Source organism: Ostrea edulis, chromosome 2 (assembly GCF_947568905.1).
Source record: "Ostrea edulis chromosome 2, xbOstEdul1.1, whole genome shotgun sequence".
In the NCBI taxonomy this organism is placed as follows: domain Eukaryota; kingdom Metazoa; phylum Mollusca; class Bivalvia; order Ostreida; family Ostreidae; genus Ostrea; species Ostrea edulis.
The window spans coordinates 108197003-108208215 of record NC_079165.1 but is presented as its reverse complement, the minus strand read 5'-3'; the positions used below and the strand labels follow the sequence as shown (position 1 = coordinate 108208215).

General features: G+C 37.1%; 1 protein-coding gene across 2 annotated transcripts in view; it reads right to left on the bottom strand.

The window, feature by feature from the left end:
• Window positions 1-11213, bottom strand: part of LOC125665419 (titin-like) — a 197062-nt gene that overhangs the window by 14452 nt on the left and 171397 nt on the right. Inside the window, exons 17-18 of one of the 2 annotated variants that reach the window (XM_056156018.1) lie at window positions 10783-10820; window positions 5292-5327 (exon numbers count right to left, since the gene is read on the bottom strand). In XM_056156018.1, the coding sequence (XP_056011993.1) occupies window positions 5292-5327; window positions 10783-10820 (74 nt within the window). The remainder of the gene's footprint in view (window positions 1-5291; window positions 5328-10782; window positions 10821-11213) is intronic. The other variant, XM_056156017.1, reaches the window with a different exon arrangement.

Sequence of the window (11213 nt, the reverse complement as noted above, 5' to 3'; positions counted from 1 at the left end):
ATTTTGAACTCGATTCTTTAAAGGTGGGCCATATTGCATAAAAATTGTATCTAATGCTCTAAAATTGGGGCTATACACATGCATGCAACCAATTCAAGATATTGAGCTGGAAATATCTTATCTTATGTCTAGAGTGGATTGACCCCTGCCCTGGCCAGGTTTAAGTCTTTGACCATATGTGACGTAACAAGAGGCTCATGAGCCACATCGCTAAGATAAGTCACATTTACCCATATTTAAAAAAGTTCCCTACATATTCTCATGTAAAATTTTAATCCCTATTGTGACCCATACCTACCCCCTGGTCTGCCATGATTTTTACCAACTTGAACCTGCACTATGTCAGGAAACTTTCATGTAAATGTAAACATCTCTGGCCCAATGGTTCTTGAGAAAAAATCTTTTAAAATTTTCCCTATATATATTTGTGTGTAAAACTTTCTTCGCCTATTATGAGCCCACTCTACCCTGGAGGCCATGATTTTTACAACCTTGAATCTGCTTTGATGTCTGTCAAGCAAAGGGTTCTCAAGATATTGAGTGAACAGTATATTTCTATGGCCAATTTGACCCTTGACCATCTGACCTCAACATCAATAGGAGTCATCCACTCCTTACAATGTACCAGTGTTCCAAGTTTGATGTCTGTCAAGCAGAGAGTTCTCAAGATATTAAGTTGACAGAATGCCGTATATCATTTTTTTTCTGCGTATATCTAATTTCCGCTTTGTTCGTGATGATTTCCGAATTGCAGAAAATAAATTAGCATAAATTTGATATAAAGTTTTGTTTTTGTAATACGTGAAAGTTCTCTGTTCAGTGTGCTTTGTTTCCCCCTATATCCGACAAGCGCCAGGTCGCTCACTCACTCACTCACTGGATACTGTTAGTGATTGTTATCACATCCGTGCTGCTATGGTATCCCTCCATGTCACACGGTCTTTGGCTATATTTTCGGCTTCCTGATATGTTAGGCCCGCAGTTGTAAAGTTTCTTGCCAGCGTGTCTCGCCATGTCTGCCGTTGTCGTCCTTGTTTTCGTCTGCCTCCGACCGATGTAGGGTCCCATTCGTACATTCGCTTAGGGAATCTTTCATCTCCCATCCTCGACATGTGACCAAACCATCTCAGCCGATTCCTCATGAGTAGTGTTGAGGCATATGGTTGATCTGTGAGCTCTCGAGTGTCACTGTTGCACCTTTGTTCCCACCATTTGCATGGTCTTCAGAATTATTCTAAGACATCTGGAATTGAAGGCATCTAGTCGTTGCTCATGTTTCCTGGTTGTGGCCCATGTTTCAGATGCATACAGCAATGTTGGAATGACAACTGCTCTATATATTCTCATTTTTATTTTGAGGCTGATCTTTGCTCTCCAAATGTTGCGCAAGTTCTTAAATGCATTGGCGGCTTTTCCTATACGAATGTTCAGCTCAGTATCGATGGAATTAATTGGTGTTACAGTTGAACCTAGGTAGTTAAACCAATGATTTTTTGGGGGCCAAAATGCCACAGATATTCGGCTGTTTCCCCTCACAAAAATTAGCTATTTTTCCCAATTATATATATATATATATATGTTTTTCCCAATTTCTAATGTAGGGAAATTAGGCTATTTTTAAAACAAGAGGCCCATGGGCCACATCACTCACCTGAGTCACCTTGGCCCATATCTGAAGACTTTCCATATATATTTGCATGTAAAACCTTAGTCCCTATTATGGCCCCAACTACCCCTGGAGGCCACGATTTTTGCAAACTTGAATCTACACTACATCAGAGAGCTTTCATGTAAATGTCAACTTCTTTGGCCCAATGGTTCTTGAGAAGAAGATTTTCAAAGATTTTCCCTATATTTGTATGTAAAACTTTGACCACCCCACTTGTGGCCCCATCCTACCACACGGGGCCCATGATTCGAACAAACTTGAATCCGCATTATGTCAGGAAGTTTTCATGTAAATCTCAGCTTTTCTGGCTTAGTGGTTCTTGAGAAGAAGATTTTTAAAGTTTTTCCCTATATATTTGTATGTAAAACTTTGACCCCCCCCCCCCTTGTGGCCCCATCCTACCCCCGGGGGCCATGATTTGAACAAACTTGAATCTGCACTATGTCAGAAAGTTTTCAGGTAAATTTCAGCTCTTCTGGCCCAGTGGTTCTTGAGAAGAAGATTTTTAAATGACCCCACCCTATTTTTGCATTTTTGTGATTATCTCCCCTTTGAAAGGGACATGGCCCTTCATTTGCACAAACTTGAAAGCCCTTCACCCAAGGATGCTTTTGGCCAAGTTAGGTTGAAATTGGCCCAGTGGTTTTGGAGAAGAAGTCGAAAATGCGAAAAGTTTGGACGGACAGACGGTAAGACAGACGGACGATGGACAAAATGTGATCAGAAAATCTCATGAACCTTTGGTTCAGGTGAGCTAAAAAAGGTTACTGTATTGGCCTATTGCTGACAAAGAGTAAACACGTTTTTTTCTTCAGTTTTATTCTCCAAACCACTGCACATGCAAAAGGTTTTGTAAAGAATATGTAAAACAATGGAGGCATCCATATAAGCAGATATGCAGCGAAGTATATATTTTCCAGATACACATCAAGCCATATTGTTGACATTTTCAGTTTGACCGCCATCATATGTAGGGTCAGGGTAATAACAGGAAGTGGCCAACATTAGGGTTTTATTAAAATCCGAAAAATACAAACAGGAGAGACATTCTGGAAACTTGATTAATATAATTATACAAGACTATGGGTACAAATGCTGGTGAAGTAATAATTTATTATTTTCTTTGTGATATTAGACAATAAGTATTTCTTAGAAAAAGTAAATAATATTTATACAAGGTGTGACTTCCAATGCATATTTAATGTTAAATAATGATTCATTTTATGATCTTAAATCAAATCTGAAATAAACCTCAAACAAAAAAATTGGTAAAGATGCATAACATAAAATAATCAAATAACATTTTTTTTTGTTTGAGGTTTATTTCAGATTTGATTTAAGATCATAAAATGAATCATTATTTAACATTAAATATGCATTGGAAGTCACACCTTGTATAAATATTATTTACTTTTTCTAAGAAATACTTATTGTCTAATATCACAAAGAAAATAATAAATTATTACTTCACCAGCATTTGTACCCATAGTCTTGTATAATTATATTAATCAAGTTTCCAGAATGTCTCTCCTGTTTGTATTTTTCGGATTTACTATGAATGATTTTTCCCAATTTGAGGAAAATGTCGCTAATTTTTTCCTCGTCTGGTTCTATCAAAGCCACATCATCAGCAAAGTCGAGGTCTGATAGTTTCCAACCGTCCTCGATTCCCCTGAGTGTACGAACACGCTTTTTCATCTGCAATCCATGACTGTCACAGGACTTTCTTAATACCCAGTCTATGAGAATGCCAAACAGTAGGGGAGACCAAACACAACCTTGCCTCACCCCAGTCTCGACAAAAAACCAGTCAGAAAATTCACCTCCAACTTTCACTCTAGCCTGAGATCCATTATAGGTGTTTCTGATAATGCTTATGATCTTATCTGGGATGCCGTATTCTTTCATTATTCTCCATAAGGATGGTCTATGTACACTGTCAAAAGCTGCTTTAAAGTCAACAAAAGTGGTGACTGCTGGTATTTGAAACTCAAGGCAGGTAACAGGTATGTAAGCCTCGGTGTTTATTTAATAAAGGACTAGCTAACTAAATGGGTCACGCTCATTGCTTCAATCAATGTATAATTATACCAGAGCTAATCATACATGTAATGGTACATGGTTTATGGTTGTTTTAAACTGAAAATAATTTTCGATAGATATTTTGCATAAGTACCATTACAGCTAATGAACAGTGATTTATATATGTTACTATACCGCCAAATTGTACATATTTACAATACTTGGGTGTAAAAAAAGGTGCAAAATTGTTTTTCAAAACTAGTATGCAGCACAGGTACATGATCAGTTGAGCATGTCTTCCTAAATTGTTGAGGTGAAGGTCAACATATCTCTCACCCGGATAAAGTCACTTGGAGCAAAATGGCTGACAATTAAAGCTATATGATAACAAGCGAAGAAACCCCGAAATCGTCAGAGATGCATGGATTCAGAGAAGCAGGAATATCATCCATATTGAGATTTGATTATAATTGCAACAGCTAGTAACTCAGAAATCGTGTAAATCGTTTGACTGATTTTTTGCATTAGAAATTAAGAGTTATTACGTACCAATGGTGGCTTTTTTCCTAATTCCTTAATAAGTTAAGTAATCATGAATTATATTTTCACTATGAATTTGAAATAGTGAAAATTTGATTCTCGTTTCAATATACAGTGGTAGGTTCTGATTTGCAGAAAAAAATATGACGCGGAAAAAATTAAATTAATTGATATACGGTACGAGGGACTAGGTTACAACACTGTAAATACTTCTAGGTCTGCAATATCCAATTTGTCTAGTTTTAGTTATTTAAAAATAATTAATAGTCATGTAAATATTGGTAGTACGTAACTCAGAAACTTCATAGAATGCTGGTGACAAAACAGGAGATGTATTTGTGAAATACAAATGCCCCCGATAATGGCCAATTCCAAAGATGGCCAAGCTCACAAGGACAAATCTAATATTTACCATTTAGAAGTTTAGTCATGACCAATGTCAAATTTTTAAAAAGGTCAAATGCCAATGTCAAAAGGTTTAGTACCCAGGGAAAGGTCTTGTCACAAGGAATACTCATATGCAATATCAAAACTCTAGCACTTACTGTTCAAAGGTTGTTAGAAAGGTTAAAATTTTCAATATGTAGGTCACAGGGTAAAAATTGTTGGTACCCACAGAAAGGTCTTAATTGTCACAAGGAATACTCATGTGAAATATCAAAGCTCTACGTAGCTAGCACTTACTGTTCAAAAGTTATTAGCAAGGTAAAAGTTTCAGCCAGAATGACAGAATGGACAAAAGCAATATGTCCCCCCCCCCCCCCCCCCCCCCCCCGATCTTCAGGGCATTTAAATGTGTTGGAGTGCCCCTGCATCATGGCCTTTCGGCACTAGAGGACCATGCAATCCTAATGCTCATTCTGCAGATTATTAAACATGCTTTTTTTACTTGGTGCAGATCGCGTGTGTATTGATACAGTGGTTCATACTTCTAAAATATATTTTTCTACTCCCCCTCCCCATTTGAACGGAATATTCTTCTAAATCTTCGTCCATCAAAAGAACATCCTTTCAGTAGGCAATACAAAATCACATGACTTGTATAGCAACTTCTACTTACCATCTGGTACTTCTTGTTTGAGTTTCTGCTTTTTACCTGAAATAGAATATATCTGATATATATATATCTGATATAAGGTTTTCAATCAAACATTCATGAATGAAGTTTTCGCACTGAATATATACAGTATATAATCCCTAAATAGGGGTTACAACATATCCTTATATCATCTACCTTAGTGCCTTCCTCTTGGCCTCAACTCTCTTAGCTGTGCCTCATTGTGGTCCATATAAGAACCATAAGGCCAACCTTTTTATACAAAGTGTTTTAAAGGACCAATCAACTGCAATTTTTGATCAAGGCATATAAAAAAGTTTTTGTTGAGGATTTTATTTTCATATTTACCGCTGAGTGTCCATAAAAATGCACCGAAAGGATAAAACAAAATCTATGCATATATATGATTGATTGATTGATTGATTGATGTTTTCCGCCACACTCAACAATTTTTCAGTTATCTGGTGGCGCCCAGTTTTTATTGGTGGAAGAGAGAACTCAAATACAATGTACCTGGGAAGAGACCACCGACCTTCCAAAAGTAACCTGGGGAAACTTTCTCACTTACCAACCCGAGCAGGGTTCGAAGTCGCGCTGACAGAGATGAGAGGCCGTGTGATATTGAGCGCGATCGATGCTCTAACCACTCGGCCACGGAGGCCCCTATCTATGCATGCATATAGCAAAATGCATGCATTTGACTAGAATTTCCCCCCAAAAGATTAGATTTGGGATGGGTAAATCATAAAAATTTGGCTAAAAAGCAAATCAGAAATAATTTGCTTTGTACCTATTGATGATTGTATTTGTAGATCTGATCAGTTGATTCTGATCACTACTTTATTTGACAGGTGGAATTGGCCATCATTCACTTTAAGTGATTACAGGAATAAATAAGAGACCTTGCTGTTGTTCAGCTGTTGTGATCTATATAGCTACACAAAATATGAAAGCCTTACCTTAAAATAGTTCAGGAGATATTGCCTAGGATAACTTTTTAAGCATGTCAAAATCTACGGTCAGGTTTCAACGTAAAAAAGCCTTAAAGGGACTGATTCATGATTTCCCCCAAAATTTTGTTTTTCACTTTTAATGATCAAAATCTACTGTCTAATGTGTTTAAAAGATTTCACATAAAAACTAGAAAACTGACACGGTCTACAAGGGCCCCACTGAGGGTTATTGGAGGAAAGTGACTGTCCATCTGTATTGATATAGCAATGTTTGTTGGTATATATGTTAGAATTAACAAGATGTACTGTGAGCAATGCTCACTAAGAATACCCCCCGCTTACCCCAATCTCCCAAAGGGTGTTGTTAATAGGTATAAATTACCTCTTTCCTGAGTGTAAAAATATGGTATGTCTTTGTAGAAGAAAATGGAAGATATAGTCTGAACACAAATCCATGGCATAAACCTATAATTTTGACCTTGAGATCAAAGGTCAAGGTCATAAAGAGGTCATGAATGTACATGACACATAGTCTCATGGTGATACACTCATGTGTCAAATATGGTATGCCTATGTCAAAGAACAAAGAAGTCATGGCCCTGACACGAATCCATTGTAAAAACCTTTAATGTTGACCTTGAGGTCAAGGTCATATGGAGGTCATGAAGGTACATGACACATCGTCTCATGGTGATACACTCATGTGTCAAATATGGTATGCCTATGTCAAAGAACAAAGAAGTTATGGCCCTGACACGAATCCATTGTAAAAACCTTTAATTTTGACCTTGAGGTCAAGGTCATATAGAGGTCATGAAGGTAAATGACACATCGTCTCATGGTGATACACTCATGTGTCAAATATGGTATGCCTATGTCAAAGAACAAAGAAGTTATGGCCCGGACATGAATCAATTGTAAAAAACCTATCATTTTGACCTTGAGGTCAAGGGTCAAGGTCATATAGAGGTCATGAAGGTACTTGACACATCGTCTCATGGTGATCTACCTGTGTGCCAAATATGGTGCCTAAGTCAAAGAACAAAGAAGTTATGGCCCGGACACGAATCTGCACAGACAGACAGACGGACAGACAGACAGACAGACAGACAGACGGACGGACGGACAGACAGACAGACAGACAGAGTGATTCCTATATACCCCCCAGAACTTTGTTCGGGGGGTATAATAATATATAATGATACATTGGAATGCAAATTTGTGAAAAAGGAATCATGAAGCATATTTATGAGAGACTGATGTAATTTAAATTACTTCTGTTTGACACACACTCATCCACTCAACACAATAGAGTGCAACTAAATCCCATTGTAATAGGGGATTCAAAATGGATAACTGGTACAAAATATATGCAAAATTAAGATGCTTTGTATTACAAAAATAAAATTTCACTGGTTTGTTTGTATACATCATAAAAAGACTGTATAGTCTTTGTCTATATAACACAGATTTAAGGCTAATATATTGCTTTTATTCTTACATTCAGAAGGTCAAAATTTTGGCTGTCAACATTAAATGAGTTAAATTTTTTATGTTTAACATCAAAAACGAAAAATAATTTTTTCCAAAAATCGTGAACCTGTCCCTTTATTGGTCATCTGGGTATCTTGGCCCCTAGGGAGTCTCAAATTTGCATTTAAGTCTCAAAATGGAGTCCTTTAAAGCACACAAAGTGGCATGTTTATGATCTTTCAAAATATGCATACAATTCCTATATTCATTTACAGAAGAAGGAAAAATGGAATTTTGAAGCATTTAAATCATTTTGACATATCCCCCAACTCCTTCCCCTCTGAACCATGGGCCGTGAACTTCATAATTTAAGAAGAGGACATTACGGACATCATAACCATGCATCCAGTTTATCTCCCATAACTATAAAAGTATAGAAGAAAAATAGATTTTTTAACCTTTTTTATTATGTGACCATATTGGCCCTGCCCAAGGACCTGAACCCCTGACCCAGGAGCCATGATTTCACAATTTAGGTAGAGAGCTTCATGAACATCATAATCATGAATTTATTTTTTCTCAAATATATATGGGAGTAGAGAAAAAGATTTTCTAAGATCCAATACATTTTCAATATACGGCCATCTTGGTCCCGCCCTAGGGCCTGAACCCTTGACCCAGCTAGGAGCCATGAATTTCACAATTTTTATATACCCTCCGACTTCATGGACATCATAATCATGTATTTAGTTTTTCTCAAATACATACAGGAGTAGAAAATATTTTCAAAGATTTAATACGTGTTCACTATATGGTCATATTGGCCCTGCCGTAGGGCCTTAACTCCTGACCCAGGGGCCATAGATTTTAGGATTTAAGCAGAGGGCTTCATGGACATCATAATCATGCATTGTGTGATGGTAGAATAGAAGATTTATGAAAATATGGCCTTTTTAAAAATATTTGGCCCCACCCATGAGGCCCCAGGAGTGGTATAAGGTTCTAAATTCCACAATTTATAATTCTTTTATCCTACATTAGGAAAAGTGCCACATATGATCCTCATATGAAGTGAGTTTCATATGAGGATCATATTATGCAAGTCATATGTGTATCATATCAAACTCACTTCATACGAGAATCATAAGTGGCAAACATATGATTCTCATATGTATAAAATCATATGCATTTCATATGAATTGATTTTCATATGATTATCACATGATATAAACTTCATATGAAAATCACATGATTTTCTCATATGAAGCTCATATCAAAGAAATTAATGTGTACCAAATATGAATTAAAAAAAAAGGGTATGTCTTCCCTAGAGATGCTTCACACCAACAAGAGGTCCATGGGCCACATCGCTCACCTGAATCACCTTGGCCCATATCTGAAGATTTTCCATATATATTTGCATGTAAAACCTTAGTCCCTATTATGGCCCCAACTACCCCTGGAGGCCACGATTTTTGCAAACTTGAATCTACACTACGTCAGAGAGCTTTCATGTAAATGTCAACTTCTTTGGCCCAATGGTTCTTGAGAAGAAGATTTTTAAAGATTTTTCCTATATTTGTATGTAAAACTTTGACACCCCCCCCCCCACCACTTGTGGCCCCATCCTACCCCCCGGGGGCCATGATTTGAACAAACTTGAATCTGCACTATGTCAGTGTTTTCTTGTAAATATCAGCTTTTCTGACTCAGTGGTTATTTAGAAGAAGATTTTAACTATATATTTGTATGTAAAACTTTGATCCCCCCTTGTGGCCCCATCCTACCCCCGGGGGCCATGATTTGAACAAACTGGAATCTGCACTATGTCAGAAAGTTTTCATGTAAAAATCAGTTTTTCTGGCTCAGTGGTTGTTGAGAAGATTTTTCCTATATATTTGTATGTAAACCTTTGATCCCCTATTGTGGCCCCATCCAACACCCGGGGCCCATGGTTTGAACAAACTTGAATCTGCATTATGTCTGGAAGCTTTCATGTAAATCTCAGCTTTTCTGGCTCAGTGTTTCTTGAGAAGAAGATTTTTAAAGTTTTTCCCTATATATTTGTATGTAAAACTTTGATCCCCCCCTTGGGGCCCCATCTTATCCCCGGGGGCCATGATTTGAACAAACTTGAATCTGCAATATGTCAGGAAGCTTTCAGGTAAATTTCAGCTCTTCTGGCCCAGTGGTTCTTGAGAAGATTTTTAAATGACCCCACCCTATTTTTGCATTTTTGTGATTATCTCCCCTTTGAAAGGGACATGGCCCTTCATTTGAACAAACTTGAAAGCCCTTCACCCAAGGATGCTTTTGTCCAAGTTTGGTTGAAATTGGCCCAGTGGTTCTGGAGAAGAAGTCGAAAATGTGAAAAGTTTACAGAGGGACAGACAGACGGACGACAGACAAAATGTGATCAGAAAAGCTCACTTAAAACTTCGGTTCAGGTGAGCTAAAAATGGTAACAATTGGTCTTGTGGAAGAAGTTAAAAATGTAAAACTGTTCACGTCCGACAAAGACCAACAGCAATAGGTAACCTGAGTAACTCAGGTAACCTAAAATTCCTGGCACCTAAATTCAAAAGTTAAATAGTGATTTTGTGGTTTATCATTATGTTCCCAACGAAGTTTGAGAACAAATTATTTTTCCTTTGTTTCTTCTTATTATTAAGGTATTTCATTTGCAACAGATATATGATCCAGGTCTGTGTTTGCCCGACTATCTATCTTGTGGAAGAAGTTAAAAATATAAAACTGTTCACGGACGACTTCCGACGAAGACCAACAGCAACAGTGACTCAGGTAACCTAAAAATTCTGGCACCTAAATTCAAAAGTTAAATAGTGATTCTGTGGTTTATCATTATCTTCCCAATGAAGTTTGAGAACAAATTATTTTTCCTTTGTTTCTTCTTATTATTAAAGTCTTTCATTTGCTGCAACAGATATATGATCCGGGTCCGTGTTTACTCTCTATTTTGTATTGCTTATAGGAGTTAGGAGATTGATCACTGTTCGTCATTTTCACCTTCCATGATATGAAGACAAGTAAATGCAACATGCACCTACCTTTCTTCTGTTTAGGCTTTTCTTCTTTTTAAGGAAGCCTGTTGATTAAATGCAATTATTAAATCAAGTGTGCACAATAACTAACTTCAATTGCCTTACATGACAATTCTCTTATGGAACTTGTAAATGTAGTCATATTTGAAATACAATATAAGACCCTGAAGAGTACTACTACATCAGCGAAACAGTGAATGGTTTGAGCAGAACGGTTCTCAGCAAGAACAGAACACTTTGAGATAGGGAACGGAACACATTGGGCCAAGATGGGAACGAACGGTTTGGCCTCGATCCATTCCAAATTCTGCATTTCGGACACTCTCAGTATTTTTTATTCATACATAAACATTGTGGGAAAAAGAGAGAAATTCCTTGCATGAATAAAAGTTTAATCTAATTAAAATTATGAATATGCAAGGAAGGGGGATGAAGTA